At 45.7% G+C, this 19,064-nt stretch overlaps 1 protein-coding gene across 2 annotated transcripts in view; it reads right to left on the reverse strand.

The window, feature by feature from the left end:
• Positions 1-6,719, reverse strand: part of NFATC3 (nuclear factor of activated T-cells 3) — a 424,983-nt gene extending 418,264 nt beyond the window's left edge. Inside the window, exon 1 of one of the 2 annotated variants that reach the window (XM_018559014.1) lies at positions 6,499-6,719. In XM_018559014.1, coding sequence (XP_018414516.1) covers positions 6,499-6,523 — 25 coding nt within the window. In that variant the 5' untranslated portion in view covers positions 6,524-6,719. Of the gene's footprint in view, positions 1-6,438 lie in introns of both variants that reach the window. The other variant, XM_018559013.1, reaches the window with a different exon arrangement.
• Positions 6,720-19,064: the final 12,345 nt, after the last annotated feature.

Raw genomic sequence — 19,064 nt, forward strand, 5'->3', positions numbered from 1 at the left:
GTCCCTATGTACGGACTATCCGTCCCCACGTTTAATCCACATGTGCATACATGGAATGGGAATCGGGACAAACATTTCCCACACCCAGCTTCATTGCCAGAGGGAATCTCTAAGAGTAAACACTAAGGAACTAAAAACAAAAATATAAACCAAGTAACATGGATCGTATAGATAAAATGTAGAAATGGACTGACAGCTGACATCGAGAATACAGTTGATACTCGACTAGATCCCATGGAATAGAGGGACTAAAAATACAGTGTTTTCCAACATCCCACTTTAGAATAAACTACTTCTGGTGACTGTGGCTGGACGATTTGGTGCCGTGTGTCTCTCTCTCCCTATATGACCCCGGGGTCCCAGGCGTGACAAACCAGGGAGGCTGTGGAGCTAACGGTGGGGTCATCCGCCACTCGCCCCCACCCCCCCCATTTTGGGCCTTCCGGGTACTTCTCCTGCATATCGCAAGTCAGCCCTGCATGGTGAGTAGTGGAGACGCAGATATCCTCAAAATAACTATGTATGATGCATTTGCTCCAGATGGAGATACGTATGGAAATATGACATTGTATGAATCATAGATGTAGATATATGAATTGAGGAATGTCGGTCTAAATGAAGACAATTTTCTTAACAATAGGTCCATCTTCAGTGGGTCCCCTGATGAAGCCAATGGCGAAACGCGTCGGGGCCTATTAAGATAAACTACGCCTAGGACAATTTTTTGTTTTACACGAATGTAACCACACTTGGATAATAATGAATAACTTCATGATATGTTGGACCATATGAATTTTAGTAACATACAAGCTATGTATATTTAAATATATCCTCTGCAGGGATCTGTTTTGTTCTATTATGTTTGTTTTCAATCATGAATGTAATAATATTTAATATAATAGATTTTGAACTTATATTTTAACATCTCTCTCTTGGACGGTCATTTACACCCCTCCAAACCCTTCCATTTCCTTTATTTTTCTTGAAATTATATAATTAGGGGGAGAGGTGTAAAACTAGGTGCCCACAGGGAGACAACCCAGGATTTAGTAAAGAACAACATAAGTTTCCACTTTCGTTGGGCTTAACACCATATGAAGTTTTTGGATAACCTTATTACCGCTGACCCATGTAAGTTATACAATAACAATTTTTCCCCACTATTGGCCAAGATTAAAGGGTTCCCCCCAGGACTCTTTAACTTCTACAGGCTCTTCCGATTAAGATGCCTCCACACTTTAGTCAACTTCAGCAACTGTTTGTCGTTTGTATGGGCTCACTGTCCCCCAACTCTTGGAAACCGAGTCCTGATCCTCCCCCAGCGTTGTAGTGAGGTTGGTTTTCCTAACATAGGTTTGTACTACAGGACAGCACAGCTTAATAGGCTTGTGGACTGGTGCTGCAATTATCAACATAAGAGGCGGGTGATCATGGAGGTGGAGATAAATCCCACCCCACTTGTGACGTCGGTGTCTCTCCTGTCACCTGAGATTTTATCTCATACCAACATTGGCCCCAAGGATTCAGAAGACAAGAATTGTATTCTGTTCAACAGATTTCTCCCCTTTTCCATTGCCATGGACTCCCATTATTGGAGATCCTGACTTTCCAACGGGACTGGACCATAGGAACATTCGTCAACTGCTGACGGCATTTAAGTTCTGCCTCTTGGACTCTGGCAACGCCTCAGGAGATCCTATGGTCACTGATGTCCCCGAACAAAGCAAATTCTCAGGAATATAGGATCTTATTCAGATGGTACAGGGGGCTCAATTCACTAAAAATTTTGCATGAGATAATATGGCCACGTGACATTTTTCAGTGAAATATTACATGTAATAAGTGAAGCGTCAATTCTTTACTAGTCCCTGGAAGTGATCTGGAGCCAGAATCACTTCCAGGGTAAAGCTGCCTGCTTTACGCGGCTGAATAGAGTCCCGGCGGCTTAGACAGGCCTGCTGCCAGCGGCGTACGGCAGGGAAAGGGTTTTACCACCTTCAGTCCTAAACGACCAGACAAGAGCCTTGTAGATGCAGGTGGGCGTTTTAAGACGTCCCTCCCCACCCCCACTCGTGAGTGGCGCCCAGCGCGCGCATGAGTGGAAATACTACATTAAATGTAAACAGCGGGGGCGTGTCTTGGGAAAGATGGCGTGCAGACGTGTCTAGTCAGAAACCCGGACACACCACCCGCAGCGCTGATAACCCGGACCCGGACGAAACCACAAGCCTACAGCCTTCAGCCTTAAAGAAATGAGCTCGAACAAAAAAAACACACGAAGCGGGACTGCTAAAACCACAACCGCCAGGATAAAAAAGTACCTGGCAGCAGAGCGGACAAGCCTGAACGCATCGCAGGGCGCGACCCAGATCAGCTCCCAAACGGCACATTCGCCGCAACTGTCCAGGCATGGACCGGACCCCGAGATGTCTTACCTTCGGGCGGAATCGGGAGATGACTCCCGGACGGGAGGGACGCTGGACGAGATGGTGCGCGGCCTCCCGACCAGGCAAGATCTGGCGGACATGCTCCATACTCTGGAGAACTCCCTGAGAACTGACATACTGGCGCTTAGAGGTCACACACCTTCTCCATAGAGTAGAAGACACAGAGAGCAGATTGGACAGCCACGCTGTGGCAATAGCAACCCTGCAGAACCAGTTCCAATCAGCAGCTAGGACGCAGAGGGACCTAGCATACCGCCTGGAAGAGCAAGATAATCGGGGACGACGCAATAATCTACGGGTCAGAGGCCTCCCCGATGCGATATTGGATGCAGACCGAAAACCCCAGGGATGTGATATGCAGACTACACTATCATGTGGATAAAGAAATTATGCTGATGAAGCTACGGGAAATGCCGCAGATAGAAGCTAACGGCGTACACCTGCAAATTTTTCCCGACCTGGCTAGAGAGACCATCATCAGACGCAGGGCCTTACGACCACTGCTAGATCTCCTCCGCGCCAAAGACATCCAATACCGCTGGGGGTTCCCGGCTTGCTTAATCACCAGAAGACAAGGCAAGACGTCGGTCCTCCGCTTCCCGGAAGAGCTGGAGGCCTTTTGTGAAGCCCTGCAGGTCAAAGTACCAAACCTACCAGGATGGAACGATGCCTTACCAACTTTATCACCGCTGCGAGACCAGCAATGGAGGGCAATAGGCGCTGCTGCACCGCTGGCTCAACAGGAAATCTGAACACTGGAGGGACCGAAAGTGGATTTTGTCCGGAGTTAAAGGGGCCTATTCCATCGGGCCAAAACCGGGTTGTACTACCAAAGGACTCCCTGCTCCTCTGGTTGTAAGACCATATATGTCATAGGTGCTTCTATTTGCTTTCAATATGGAGAATGTAAGAGGTAATTAATCGGGAAGAATCATAGTGATACATGTTGTTACATGAGCGGTGTCCGCACCTAAGGGTATTGGAGGGTTCAATGATTATGTATATTTTTGTATGTACAATTTGTATTGTGTATTAAAGTAAAATAATAAAAATTAAATATTTAAAAAAAATGTAAACAGCCGGCGATGGCTGCTTAAATACAAGCATTCTGGCATCTGTAGAGACGCCCATTCGCTTGAATTTTGTGCGGGTGTGCAGCCCCGCCCCCCCTGCCAGTCCCGAGATCCGCAGTGCCCGGTGCACAAACTCCCTCTGATCTCCTCTCTGGTGTCGGAATTCAAGAAGTGATGTATATTACATCACTTTCGCATTCAGCGGTCATTCCAGGCTACAGAAGCCAGGGAGAAGCGCGTGAAGCTTCATCAGCTTCTCTGGGGGTACCTAGGTGACATTAGGGGTCCTGGAGACCACCGATGTCTCCATAAAGAGAACCTGTCACGTAAATTGGCTATCACATATTAATTGGCTATCACAATTAACTTTATTGCTATCACATATGTGATAGCAATAAAGTTAATTGTTAAAAAAAAAAGAAGTTTAAAAACACCATATTTTTTTAACATACACACGCAAACATGCCTTGGGTTCACCTAAATGCAAAAATGATGATTGCGTCCCATTGTGTCGCACGTTACATATCACCACGAACGGTGGGGTGAGAGCAACGATTCTAGGCTCATCAATCACTGATAACTCTAAACAGATGACCGGTAAAAGCTTTTAAAGCACCCAAGGCCAATTTTGGGTGTGGTAGTTTTTTGCGATTTTGCAGGCACGCACAATTTTAAGTCTTGACATGTTTGGTGTCTATTTACCCGACACGACCCTGTCTTTCCTATTTTACCAAAAAATTGGGGTGGTAAATGTTTCATAACATTTCATAGGGAAACAGTTTTTTTCCCAAAAAATTTTCGATACTTTATTTGTTATATGGTGATTAAATACCACTAAAAGACAGCTCTATGTATCCCCCAAAATGGTATGAAATTAATTTAAGAACAGCCTTGCATGACTGAAAAAAATGTCAAAGTACTGCAGTGCTGAATACTGAAAAATGGCTTGGACAGGAAGGGGGTTTAAAAACACTTACATAGTATTTGAGATTCAATAAAGACAGGTCCGTCGAGTTCATCCTTTGTGTCTGTGTGTGATTGTGCGTATGTACACAAGTCCCTGTGTGGTCTAGTTTTTAAGAGTACCTGTACCCTTGTATGTTATGGTCTCTGAGGAAGGTATCTAAATGCTTTTTGAATGATTCTATACTCTCTAGGAGTATGAGGTAATTAGCACAAGGCTCTGCCAGTAACTGAATAATAAATACTGCATGCTTTACAGAAATATCTCCTTCGGTAAATAACTTTTAGTGAATTGTATACTTAAGAGTAAATTTAACTCTTAGTGAATTAAGCTCAGGGTCCATTACATTTTACATAAGATGGTCAAGAGCAAACTCCTTACCTTGCCCCTGGTACTATGTCCCATATTATATTGACCTGAGGTCCTATGATATGGTGCACACTATAATCAAACAATTGGTCGTGGTTAACTTGCGAGGTGATCTGGTGACTTACCTCCTACATATGACTACCCTGCCTATCCAGCGATATAAAACGCTCGTTGACTTAATGCGACTAGATCATGCATTCCACTGTTTTAAAAACAACCCCAGCTATCAACAGTGTGGTTGTGGTTTGCCAAGATAGACGAGATCTGTCAAATGGAGAACTTGACCTTCACATTGCACGATAACAAGTAACTGTTTAGATCCATATGGATGCATTTTAAAACCTCCTCTCCATACCAATTCGGGGTTTCCCTCGATTAGAAAGTGGTGCCAAGGTCCTGCGGGGTTCCACTTTCCTCACTTCTCTCACCTTTTTTTTAAACCGAAAATAAAAAAAATGTCAGGTCGAAACCAAAAATATTTTTTTTCTAACCTTTTTAAATATTTTATTTTTATTTACTTTTTATTAAATATTTTTTCACTTTACTGTTGGGGGCTTCAGTGAAATATCAGGGGTCTGTACCACTCTCCATCCTTACTCGCTGCAACAGCTGAGCCGGCGGTGCGGGAAGGAGTGCTCGGTCTATTTTGACAGCCAACTCCTCCCCCTCACCGTGGGTTCGGGCCCCTGTGACAGTGCACAGCTGTCTCTGCCCCCACACCGCTCTCTATTCTGATTGGTCAGAGAAGGCTGAGAGGGGCGGTGCAGGAGAGTCCATTGCCTGCGTTTCGGTCCACTACAAACGCAAACTATAGAGCATGCAGAATTTTTGTGTTTGCAGTTGACAGGAACGCAGGCAATGTTTTGCCATGCATCCAAATGCACTGCGGGTGGGGGCGTGGCTGCAGTGCCATTTACGTCAATGACAACCCCACCCCCCGAACGAAGGGGGAAGATTTGCAAGCGCTTTCTGTGCGTTCCAGCAGCTGCCGCTCTGGAACGCACCGCAATTGTCACTGAACAATCTGAAACTTTGTGAATGAGTCAATAGGCTAAACAGTTTGGGGACCCTGGTATAAAGCATGCGAAATGGTGCCAAAAACAACAAGCTGACTTAATTTAATTTGCATTCTTTGTGCCCAAGTCAATGTCCAACAAAATAAAGAGCCATATTAAAATGCATACAGGGTCAATGCATACAATCATACATAATACCTGAGATAAAACCAACATGTCAATACATACCCAGAAAGCAGATCTTTTATGACAGAACGTATTACAAGAAAAACTTGCATAATTAAATGGTCATTCTACATCTGCACTAAAAACTGTTAAGTTCTTAACAATAATGCACGCTTTGGTTCGGGGATCTTCAAAAGTTAGCAGGCCGTAAGTCTACTCTGCTCGGTGGATTGAACTGGTTTCGTACATGAGAGCGCCCTCTAGCCCAAAATCACCAAATTCGATCCCAGGATAGTTACTAGTTACCATTGAACCTAAAGATCAAGATTGTGCCTTGAGAATTCACTTGTCCGCACTGGTGTAAGTACAAAAAAAAAATCAAGATATAGTTGAACGAGACTCACCTGTCGATCCCAAAGGCTGCGCCGTAGCCTCTTCGAATATGAGCCTGAAGTCCAACTCACCAGAACCACAATGTGTGGCACTCATCGGTGCCTGTAAACCGCACAATACTTTTCGTTCTCTCCACCCCTCGATCCTGCTTTTTTTTTTGTCAGATAGTCGCTCTCTCCTCTAACCTCACACCAACTTTCTCGGTATCTATCGTGCGATCGGGCCTCACACCCCTCCTCCCTGTACTGCCTATTGGTTGAACGTCCCAACAACGTCAGTGTCCCGCCTTGTCACTGACAACATATTTTCTTAACTGTCCGTGTAAAATATATTATCCTTTCTGTGTTGATATCGTTTAGTTTGCATTGGAAACGCACATAGGATGAAACGTTGGCTTTAGCCATGTCGGTCTTTTTTCCTTCTAGCTGGGAGGGGCGATGTAGCCATGTTCTTGAAGACCCGTTGAGACCAGAGTACTGTTTATAGACGCCCACAGGAGTTGTATTCTGTACACAAGGAAGTAGCTCAGGTACTCAGAAACAAAAGTAGGGATCTTTAAAGCGAACCTGTTGTATAAAAAAACAGTTTAAGCATCCTGTCAATCTTTATCAAACAAGGTTTACTTTTTGTTTGTTCAGTGAAGCATACTGCTCTCTTTTTTTCTTTATGATGCTTCCTGCAGGAGTAGGACACTAGGCACAATACAAAGCTCTGCTGGTCTCCAAACCCCTATCTGCTGGAAATATCTCAGTTTTTTTGTCTAGTGTAGTGGCGGAACTACCAGGGTCGCAAAGGTCGCAGCCGCGACCGGGGGCCTGGCGTTCCGCCACTTAGGCCAGGGGGGGGGGGGGCCCTTCATGGATTCTTGCACCGGGGCCCTGAGGTCACTAGTTACGCCACTGGTCTACTGTTATGGAGTAAAGACTTAATTTATCTGGGTGTATTTTTTTTCTTCATCCCCTATCTCAGGAAGATTGTCAATTAAACTGGCTGGGTGTTATAGGCTGTTTCTGTTATAGATCTGGTACTCCACCCAGTCCAGCATCCAATGCAAGCAGTTTCCTGCCGTGTACAGGTTTGGCTGTGACAGTTGTAAATTGTAACGTGGGACCTTGGAGTTTTCCTTATCCGAGCCAAGCCCCCTAAAAATGCCCCCTCCCTTTCATTTCCCCCTAAATATTCTCATTTTCTTTTACATCATGTGGATGGCCAAATGTGTGTGGGTCGCCTACCTGGGAAAGAGATGGCACCAGGATGCACTATGGGAAGAAGGCAAGCCCTAGCAGAGGCAGAGTTTTTATAACGAAAACTTGGGTACCTGCCATTCATGTGGATGTTACTTTGACATGTACCACCTACCTACCTAAATATTGTTGCTGATCAAGTACACTCCTTCGTGAAAATGGTATTCCCTGGTGGCAGTGGCCTCTTTCAGTAGGATAATGTGCCCTGCCACACTGCAAAAATGGTTTGAGGAACACAACAATGAGTTCAAGGTGTTGAGTCTTTTCCATTCAGCATCTGTTGGTGTTGTATACATCAGGGGCGGACTGGGCCGGGGGGCAGGGTGGCAATTGCCCCCCGGGCCTCTCTGCTGCCTTTACAAACGGCCCCTGCCCGCGGCCGTCAGGAGGCCCGTCACTGGCCCCCCGCTAAAAGAAGTCTTCGGCCGCCAGTGCAGTGGCTCCCTCCACTTACTGAGTACAGAGCCGCTACAGATGCGGCTTTGTACTCGGCGGCCGCTCGCTCCTCTAGGCTGACCTCTGGAGGCCCCACTGATTATTCTTGGGAATACAAATCCCAGCAATGCATCATATACTGTATGTATAATGTACTATTGCTGGGATTTGTTGTACTCCTTTATAGCTGGTGGTATTCTGCAGTGCGCCGTATAGAGAACTACAAATCCCAGCAATAATATATTATACAGCGCAATGCGGAATACCACCAGCTATAGAGGAGCACAACAAATCCCAGCAATAGTACATTATACCGCGCAGCGCAGAATACCGCCAGCTATAATGTATTACTGGGATTTGTAGTCCTCTATAGCCGGTGCCATTCTGCATTGATTGCTGTATAATTTTACACTTTCCATTTCACACCACTTTTTTTTTTCTTCTTCCACCGCTCCAAGCTTGCTCCTGTGATGGACTACAATCTCAATACAAACTAGTAGTCCATCACAGGAGCCATTTTTTTAATCCCGATTAACCGGTTAATTGAACTCAATAATCGGCTAAATAATCGATTTTGAAAATAATCGTTAGCTGCAGCTCTAGATAAATGGTCACCCTACACCAGGGATCCCCCACTAACCACCAGGGAGCCTCCAATGGCCACCACAGAGCCACCCACTACCTCCCTGGGAGCTACCACAGAGCCACCACTAATTATTAGGGAGCCCCCACAGATCCCGCACTGACCAGCAGAGAGCCCGCACTGACCACCTGACAGTCGGCATTGGCCACCTGAGAGCCTATTTAGGGAGCCGCCTCTGCTGCACCCACACGCACCCGTGAAACTCTCTGGACCCCTGGTGAGAGCCCGCACAACCCTCCTGAGACCCTGGAGACATCGGGCGGTGAACCCAGAGCAACAGAGTATGTAGCTTCATATTATTCTGCATTGCTGTATAATGTATTGCTGGGATTTATAGTGCTCTATAGCCAATGAAATTCTGCAATACTGTACAATGTATTTCTGAGATTTATAGTCCTCTATAGCGGGTGGTATTCTGCATTGCTGTATAATGTGCTGAGATTTGTAGTGCCTCTAGAGCTACCAGTGTCGCAGCAGTCGTACACGCGCACAGCACTGACGAGGCATCCCTCCACTACCAGTGTGCTATAATTTTCCTCAACCCATTAATTTCTCTACCGCGTTACTTCCAGGTGCGCATGTCATGAAGAAAGGCGGTCATGAAAACAGCCGATTCGGATGACTCGGCCCCACTGGTCGAGAAAAATTATAGAACACTGACTTTGACACTTACCGGCGCCTCCCACAGCTCACACACTGGGTGAGCAGCGGCGAGCCGGCGCTGGTCCGGCGAGAGGAGCTACAGGTGGGATTCTAATTTAGCTGGCAGGCACCTCTGAGCCGGCTAAATTAGGACCTCACCTGTAGCTCCTCCCACTAGACCAGCACTGACTCGTCGCTGCTTTTTCCGGCACAGTGAGTGAGGGCAAGGGGGAGAAACACTATTATGCTGCAAAGTTTATTTGTAAATGTATTCTCTGCACTGTATGAGCAGTGTGTACTCTATATATACTCTATATGTATTACATATAGAGTATATACTGCTCATACAGTGCAGACAATACATTTACAATTATCCTCTGCTAACATGAATGGGTTAAATGATCCATAGTACATGATATGTAGCCCTGTACTACGGATCATTTAACCCATTCATGTTAGCAGTGCAGAATTGTATATCTATATGTACTGTACATATACAGCACAAATGTCCCGTACATCGCAGCATTAGATTTACAATGATCCCCTGCTGACATGAATGGGTTAAATGATCCATAGTACATGATATGTAGCCCTGTACTACGGATCATTTAACCCATTCATGTTAGCAGTGCAGAATTGTATATCTATATGTACTGTACATATACAGCACAAATGTCCCGTACATCGCAGCATTAGATTTACAATGATCCCCTGCTAACATGAATGGGTTAAATGACATAGGTGCCGCCATCAATACCGCAGGTCTTTCTCAAAGCCACAGCTAACCACTTTCTCCTCAACTCCCACACTCCTCTCTGGGAGTTGCCGACCTTTAAACCCCTTCCTGGGGCAGGAAGGTTAACCCTGTGGTGGCCCTTAAAGGGACCACAACCCGAATAGTGGCGATATACACTGAGTGGCCAGATTATTATGACCACCCCATCAGTACTTCGTTGGGCCACCTTTTGCCTTCAATACTGCGGCGATTCTTCTTGGCATTGACTCCACGAGATGTTGAAAGGTGATGCGAGGAATCTGACACCATGCCTGATGAATAGCACTGTCCAGTTCTGTGAGATTTGATGGTTGTGGAACCAGCTGCCTGATGGCTCTTTCAACTTCGTCCCACAAATGCTCAATTGGATTGAGATCTGGTGATTGTGGGGGCCACCTAAGCAAGGTAAAGTCTCCCTCATGTTCTTGAAACCACTCCTGCACAATACGAGCACCGTGGCATGGCGCATTGTCTTGTTGGAAGAAGCCATCTCCATTGGGATACGCCATCAACATGATGGGATGAACTTGATCAGCAACGATACTTTGGTATGTTGTGCTATTCAGACGTTGTTCCACACAAATTAAATGGCCCAAATCATGCCAGGAAAACATGCCCCAAACCATAACACTGCCCCCACCAGCTTGAAGGGTTGTACTCATGCATGTGGGGTGCATGCTTTCATGCTGTTTCTGCCAAATTCTCACTCTGCCATCTGCATGATGCAACTGGAAACGTGATTCATCGGACCACATTACTTTTTTCCAATGTTCGACTGTCCAATACTTGTGTTTCTGTGCGAATTGGAGATGTTTTATCTTGTTAAATGCAGACAGCAAAGGTGTTCGAACAGGCCTTCGGCTTCCATATCCCATACGATGCAGTGTACGGCGACCAGTGCGTTCAGAGATCATTATTAGAGAGGATCCCTGATTAAGATGTGCAGTAATTTGATGCACTGTTGCCCTTCTGTTGTCTTGTACCAGTCTTGCCACTCTCCGTTCTGCCCTAACATTGACTAGTCGCTGACAGCCACGATTCGCACGTTCAGACCCAGATTTTCGGCTGACAGTCCAGTCCTTAAACACTTTAACAACAGCTGCTCTTGAACATTTAACAAATTCTGCTGTTTTGCTGTTTTTCACATGTATAGCCCACCGCGCTGGAACAGCAACCTCAGACGTCAGCAGGCTGGGCAGGCGCCTTTAACCTCACAGGCATGAGGAAACAGACAGACAATCATGTCCGTACACTGAGGGGGCGGGTCCCAACATAACGCACTCAATCCAGGTCAGTCAAACCGGCCAGTCACACGTCTAGTATGTTGACAGTCGGGGAACTCACCCAATCCACCGTGTTCAACTAAATTCACCAAATTCTTTGAATGCTGGAAACATTCAGGAAATCATTACCACAGTGGACAGTGCAGTCAGGTAAAATGCTCGCTAATAGAACCCATCCCCAAACAAAGTGGGATGGGCCCCATAACTGATATAACATCATGTGTTTGGTGGTCCCATAACTGATACCAGAACGGGCAACCATCGAGAGGTAAAAATGCCCACCGACTCGCCCCCAGAAAGCCACAGTACAAGGTGTGGGAAAGGAGTCACTCAGTGTGCACAGCAAACATTCAATCATACATCATGATCAAATAAATATCAACATATAAATACACTCATAGAAATCTTAAGTAAAAAAGTATCCAACGGTCTAGTATATACAGATAATAGACCTTATCCATCATTTGCACATAAAACTTAAATAAAGAAGACATATAAATAGATACATGGCTGAGATATGTCACTCATAGCTGGGGGATACCAATATCCCAGGATGCAATTATGTATCAATAAACATAGCTGGGTAGCCAAATAGCTCACCATAAATATTCACCATCACAACCTATTGGCCCAAATGGCCATTAGGAACCCCCTATAAAATGCAGGCTCATGAAGCAGGTCATCCCTACTATCACTATTCCTACATCATGGACTATGTCAAAAAAGGCTTATAGCTTACCATTTCGTTCAAGACTGGAGAAACAGTAGCTTTGAGCTTATAAATCTATCTAGATTCTTTTTTCAACAACTTATTGTCTCGGTCTCCACCTCTAGGATCCTCCTGTACATGCTCCAGCCCAAAAAATTAAATTAGTGTAACATCAAAATTGTGGTAAAGACCCACATGACGACTAATAGGTGAGATCAATTTCCTACTATTAATCAAGTACACATGGTCATGGATAGTGTTGGGCTCGATGTTGGAGTCGAACAAGAGTTCAACTCAAACATCGCTAGTTCATGTGTTCTCCTTGTCGTTTGTGACTAGCTTCCCGCTTCCATCCTTTATTGGGCCTATCTGCTCCTTTCTCACCTTTTTACTGTTAATATATTGGTAAAATTTTTTGGGGTTCTTTTTACTATCTGCGGCGATATGCTTTTCGCACTCAGTTTTAGCTGCCCGGATTTCTAGTTTGCATTTTTTGTTACATTCTTTGTAGTTAAGGAACGCCAATGCCGTCCGTTCCGTCTTATATTTTATAAATGTCGCTCTCTTGTCCTTGACGTGTTGTTTTACAGTTTTATTATGAGCGTATATTAATATCCAGAACACGTGGCAAAAACATCAGCCACTTGGGTAGCACATGCTTGAAGAGACATCTGACCACCTGCCACACAGCCCGTTGGCAAGCGTACCAGAAAAAGGTCCACACTTCTCCTCATCTGTCTTCTCTAACCCCACTATACATCATGCCATGTCAACAGCCTCCACTGAGAGTGATGATGGTATTGCATTGGGTGTCACAGGTCCTTCCGCCAAATTTACCAGCAGCCAACCAGCTGTAGATTTGACCAGTCAAATTTCGCTGCCCCAGCTGCTGCAGTGGAAAAAAAAAATACTGACCCAGCCATCCACATGCTCAGCATCTAAATGCCAGCTTGGCCAAATTGCTAGCTTTACAACTGCTGCCTTTCCATCTGGTGGACTCTGCTCCCATCTGTGAGTTTGCAGAATGTGCTGTACCACAGTGGCAGGTTCCAAACGCCACTTATTTTTAAGTAAGGCCATTCCAGCTCTTTACCATCATGTGAAAGGCAATGTTTTGGCCTCGTAGGACAAGGCAGTCAGCAGCAACGTCCACATTACCGCTGACCCTGGTCCAGCAAGCATGGTCAGGGATGTTGTATTTCTTCTTGGCACACTGGGTAACTCTGCTTGCAGCTGGGAAGATTGGAGGACAGGTCTCAGTGCTGGAGCTTGTTCAACCACCACACCTCCAAAAAGCTGGTGGTGATGATGTGAGATCTGTCTGCCCCACCCCCCTCCTCTTCGTCCTCCATGATGGCCTCTTCTTCTGAATTGTCCTGTGAAACAGCTGTTCTCCCTAAGAGGGGGACGCAATGGGTCAAGCTAAAAGATGCCATGCAGTGCTTGAGCTGGTTTGTCTAGGGGACAGGAGCCACACCGGGGCAGAGTTTCTTTCAGCTCTGCATGGGCAGGCCCAGAGGTGGTTAACGCCACGGCAGCTTGAGCCAGGAATGGTTGTATGCGACAATGGCAGCAAACTTCTCACTGCCCTTCGACTGGGAAAGTTGACACATGTACCATGCTTGGCACATGTCCTCAATTTGGTGGTGCAGTGTTTCTTAACCAGGTACTCAGGGCTGCAAGATCTTCTGAGGCAGACCAGAAAAGTCTGTAGCCATTTCAGGCGGTCATACCTAGCCAGTGTTCGTCTGGCTGAAATTCAACGTGAATTCAACCTGCCCACAAACCGCCTGATTTGTGACATGCCCACCAGGTGGAACTCCACTTTGGCAATGCTGCAGCGGCTGCCCACGCAGCAGAGGGCCATCAATGAATACCTGTGCGAGTATGGCATAAGGACAGGGTACCTTGGCTTTTTTCCCTCATGCCAGCGGCTGCTGATAAAGGATACATGCACTGTACTGTCACCATTTGAGGAGGCGTCAAGGATGGTGAGCTGTGACAATGCATGCATCAGTGACACTATCCTCCTTGTGTTCCTGCTAGAGCATACTCTGCTGGGAATTGTGGATGGGGCACTTGAGCAAGATCAACGGGAGGAAGAGGAGGACTTCCTTTCCTCTCAAGGCCCGCTTTATGCAGAAACCATTCTTGTGGGGATCACACAAGAGGAGGAGGATTATGGCAGCTGTGGGGGCATCAGTCCCCAGAAACCCAAACGGTAGTACGTGGCTGGGCGGAGGTAGTTCACGATAGTGTCATCCTCAGTGACCCTGAAGACTCTGATTCTCTGACTCTAATCTATGTTACAGGCATAAAGTTGCAGAGCTCATCCTGCCCTCACAGAGGGAGCACAGGATGAAACAACTTGAGGATGTGTTAAAGAGAAACTTGTGTAATAGCTTTCCAGACACTGGTAGGTTACCATGTCGTGAAAGAGGTGTTTTTGACGCTTCGGTTGGTCAAAGGAAGAGCAGGGAAGAGGGGGACCTGACTGATGTCTTTAGAAATTTTTTAGCCCTCAGCGCCCAGGGCTGTTAGCTTTAGGCACCCATCAGCATCATATGGTGCAGGATTACCTAGGGGCAAGAGCAGACATGGAGAGCTTTCCAAAAGACGATCCACTGGCTTACTGGGTCTTGAGAATGGATCACTGGCCAGAATTTACCCAATATGCAATAGAGCTACTGGGCTGACCTGCATCCCGCGTGCTTTCCGAACGGACATTTAGTGCTGCTGGAGATTTTGTGACAGATAAAAGAGTGCGTCTGTCCACAGACTCCGTTGACCGGCTGACATTTATCAAAATGAATCAGTCCTGGATCAGCAGCAGCTATCAATCCCCTGATACAGATGTAACCGATTAAATTTGTCGGGCATCTGGGATCTCTGGAAGACTGCCTAACTTTGTGGGTGATTATTCTATCTTTAAGTAATGTTCTTGGTTGAGTGCACCACCAACACCCAAGGCCCAATTTTTACGCACCCGCATGTGACAGGTGCATATAATTTGCATTTTTTGAGCAGGGTCCAATCCTGCACTCGTCAAGAATAACTCTGAAGGGTTATGGTGGGAAGGCACCGCCAACACTAAAGGCCACATTTTTTTATGCATCTGTGTGACAAGTGCATATCATTTGAATTTTTTAAACGGTCCAATCCTACACTCGTCAAGAATAACTCTGAAGGACTATGGTGTGAAGGCACCGCCAACACTGAAGACCCAATTTTTTTTGCACCTGTGTGACAGGTGCATATAATTTGAATTGTTTGAGCAGGGTCCAATTCTGCACTCGTCAAGAATAACTCTGAAGGGTTATGCTGTTAGGACACCGCCAACACTAAAGGGCCTATTTTTTTGCACCTGTGTGACAGGTGCATATAATTTGAATTGTTTGAGCAGGGTCCAATCCTGCACTCTTCAAGAATAACTCTGAAGGGTTATGGTTTGAAGGCACTGCTATTCTGACTCTGATTGTTGTGCTAGTTACTTATCCCTTGCTGAGACCTCTATGCCTGGCCTGTATAAGCAGATTCAATCACTGAGGACAATCATTGTCAGATAGCTGAACTCACCAATACCGTTTCATCCACAAGGGTTGCTTTATTCTGAACATCAGGGTTACAGCAGATGACAGGAAACAACTGATGAATGGTTGAGGTATTATGCGGTCAAAAGATGATAACTTCGTAGCGTACTATGTGAAATACATGTGTCCCTTGGTACATGTGGGCTGTTAGCTGCATCCATGACACAGGAAGTACGGACCAGGAAGAAGGGTGGGGCATTACATACAAAGGAAATGTGTCATGGACATCAGGAAAGGAACATAAAAAACATGTGCATTACCAAAAAGAGTCACTAGATGGCAGCATGTGAACTAATATATAAAACGTCCGTAGGAAAATGGTACAAAGATAACAAACTATATAATTCTTATCTACTAACGATGTTAATATGAACTGAGGCTATGCATCACATATTCTATGCCCCATTGGGGCGGCACACTCCCCGTCGGGCATTGTAAATGTCACTATATACATCAGAACGGTAGTTATGCAATAAACAACAACTATTAAAGTCCATAACGTGAACTCGTAGCTTGTCGCCTGGACCTGAAAATAAGAAAGAACATATATACACAAGTCCAAATGTTAGATGAAATCTGGAACAGTCCTTTCAAATGTAGTAGGTCACCTTCCAGGGGGGGCAACTTGTAAAGTTCCTTGGTTGTGGAAATAAGAGTCTCCTTGGTTGGTTAAAGGCACTTTGGATAGGTCCATCCCTGGATGTGCATGTAAGTACCTGAAGAACATGGTGCTCATGTAACTCCAGCTGCAAAGTCTCCATGTGAAACAGGAACAGTTCCAATCTTCTGGGCGAGAAGAGTAGCTATGGTAAGGATGGCTGTTAGCTCTGAAACTGTATACACATCACTGTTGATGAATAGATTCAGCTTGACAGTTGTATGGATTTCAGGAATGTCCTGCTTGCCACGGACACATTTTATCTTTGTGCTAGAGATATTCTGTTCTACATTGTGTAGTAGACTCAGCTGGTTTTGAGCAATGTCTTTTGCTGAAAGATGTTTTTGGCATGTATACCAGTCCTGACAGTAAGTATCTGTGGGCTTGGTGTGATAGCAGTGTGTGGTATGGACTAACCTTGCAGTACTGCAGTCAGGCCTTGTCCACTTGCTGCAATCACAGCCCAAGACGAGTCCTTGTTCAGATATGGTGACAAGGGTTTTGATTTCAGGATGAGTCTCTGGATCTTTGTCAGGATCTAGAAGGTTGACAACATCAGCTGTAGTTTCTTGTGGATGATCCAGCAGGAATTTAGGACCTGTTAACCAAGAAGAAATTGCAAAGACACTTGCAGACACTGGACTGATGGTGTGATCTGCAGGATTAACTTCTGATTGGACATAATGGCATTGTTCAGGCTTAGATGCTAACTTAGCTTTGCCAAACAGAAACCCTATGTGGGTTTGATTAGAAAAGTCTCTCACCTTGAGGTAGGCAACAGCTGCCATGGCCTCAGTAGATGCATCTAAGATATAAAGCTATTTTCTCTGACTTGCAGCAAGGGAAGCTGAAGTGTAGCAGCTTGGTATTTGAATTCCATCTAAGGCATGTGGTGACTGATGTCTCGGTAAGGATTTACCTTGTATGGTGTTGGGAGCCAGAAATCCCACTGGATCGTATAGGCCGTTCACCACTGACAGAATGCCACGCTTGGTAAATGGCTTGTCTGCAGAGCTGACTTGAAAGCCGAAAGTGTAATTTAATAAGTCCCACCGTAGGCCCAGACTTCTCTGTACAGGTGGCATGTCCATTCCCAGATTTAAGTCTTTGAACCCTGTGGCATGATCACCAGGTTGAAAGGCTTTCATAACAGCAACACTATATGCGGCAATCTTGTGTAGTCTGAGGTTAGCCTCAGAAAGCATACCTTGTGTCCTTTGGAGCAGGTCTGTGGCTTCTTCCGCTGTAGGTAAAGATTTAAGTCCATCATCCACATAGAAGTCTCTCTCAACGAAATGTCGAGCATCTACACCATACTCCTGTTCTCCATCAAGAGCAGTCCTTCGTAAACCGTATGTTGCATCAGCAGGTGAGGGGCTATTTCCAAAAACATGCACCTTCATGCGGTATTCAATCATCTCATTGTCCATGTTGTTGTCACGGTGCCACAGAAACCTTAGGAAGTTCCTATGGTCTTCTCGTACAATGAAGCAATGAAACATTTGTTCAATGTCAGCAGTTATGGCAAATGGCTCTCTTCTGAACCTCATAAGTACACCTACAAGGTTGTTGGTTAAGTTAGGACCAGTGAGAAGAACATCGTTCAGGGATACGCCTTGAGTTGAATCTGGATAAAGCCTGCTCACGATTGTTTGGGGGTCTGACCTTTGCAGCCCGAAGAGGTGATGGTGCAACCCAGCTGTTAGACTAGATATGCAGCCTCTGGAGTAGGAATCTCTTCCCTTTCATCTGGTATCTGGTCACACTCAACTAATGGTGGTAGGAGTATGCCCTCTCCCTCCTTGATATGAGAGACCATGAACCCATCGACCCTTCTGCCGAAGGTCTCTACACGACCAGAACAGGTTCTAAGAGTGCCAAAAGATCTATGCCAAAGATCTCAAATAATTTAGGCTTGACCAGGGATCTGTTGCTCTGTTCATCTATTGTGGCATACATCCTAGTGGCTTTCTCAGGTTGACCAAGTGGGTATATCTTGACTAGGCATACCTTGGCAATCTATAGACCGTGGCCTGCAGAAGTGGTTAAAACAAGAACCCAGCTGCTTCGGCAGTCGCGCTCTTGGTACCGCTTTTATCAGCAGGCGATTGCTGTATTACTTACAAGCAATCGCCTGCTGAGGACTACAAATCTCAGCAGTATTTTATACAGAAATGCTATTGTTATTGCTGGGATGTGTAGTCCTCTATATCATATGTAGGCATACCTTGGCACAGCATTTATGATCCAAGCCTTCTCCACAGACTTCTGTGCATGAAGAAGAAACATTCTCCTTGGCTGGAGCATGACTTTGTTGCTCCCCGCCATGATTTGAGAGAGGGGTGGAGGTAGGTAGCTGCTGTGGGTTGTCTGGAAGTGGAGTAGGATGCATAGGTGTCACGTGTCTTTCGCTACTGCATTCTGTGCACTTGATGACAACTTTACAGTCTTTGGCAAAATTACCATAAGAAGCACAGCACCTGTAGCATACTCCCAAGTTTCTGGAGAATCTCCCTGCGCTCTTGTAAAGTCTTTGCCCTCAGCCCACGACATTTCTTTAGAGGGTGAGGCTTGTTATGAATAGGGCACTGACGATTAGGGTCTTTATCTCTATCACCCGAGTCACTCTGGTATGCAGGAGAGGATACGGGTGGTGAG

Source organism: Nanorana parkeri, unplaced genomic scaffold (assembly GCF_000935625.1).
Source record: "Nanorana parkeri isolate BGI_ZX_2015 unplaced genomic scaffold, ASM93562v1 scaffold375, whole genome shotgun sequence".
Taxonomy (NCBI): Eukaryota; Metazoa; Chordata; class Amphibia; order Anura; family Dicroglossidae; genus Nanorana; species Nanorana parkeri.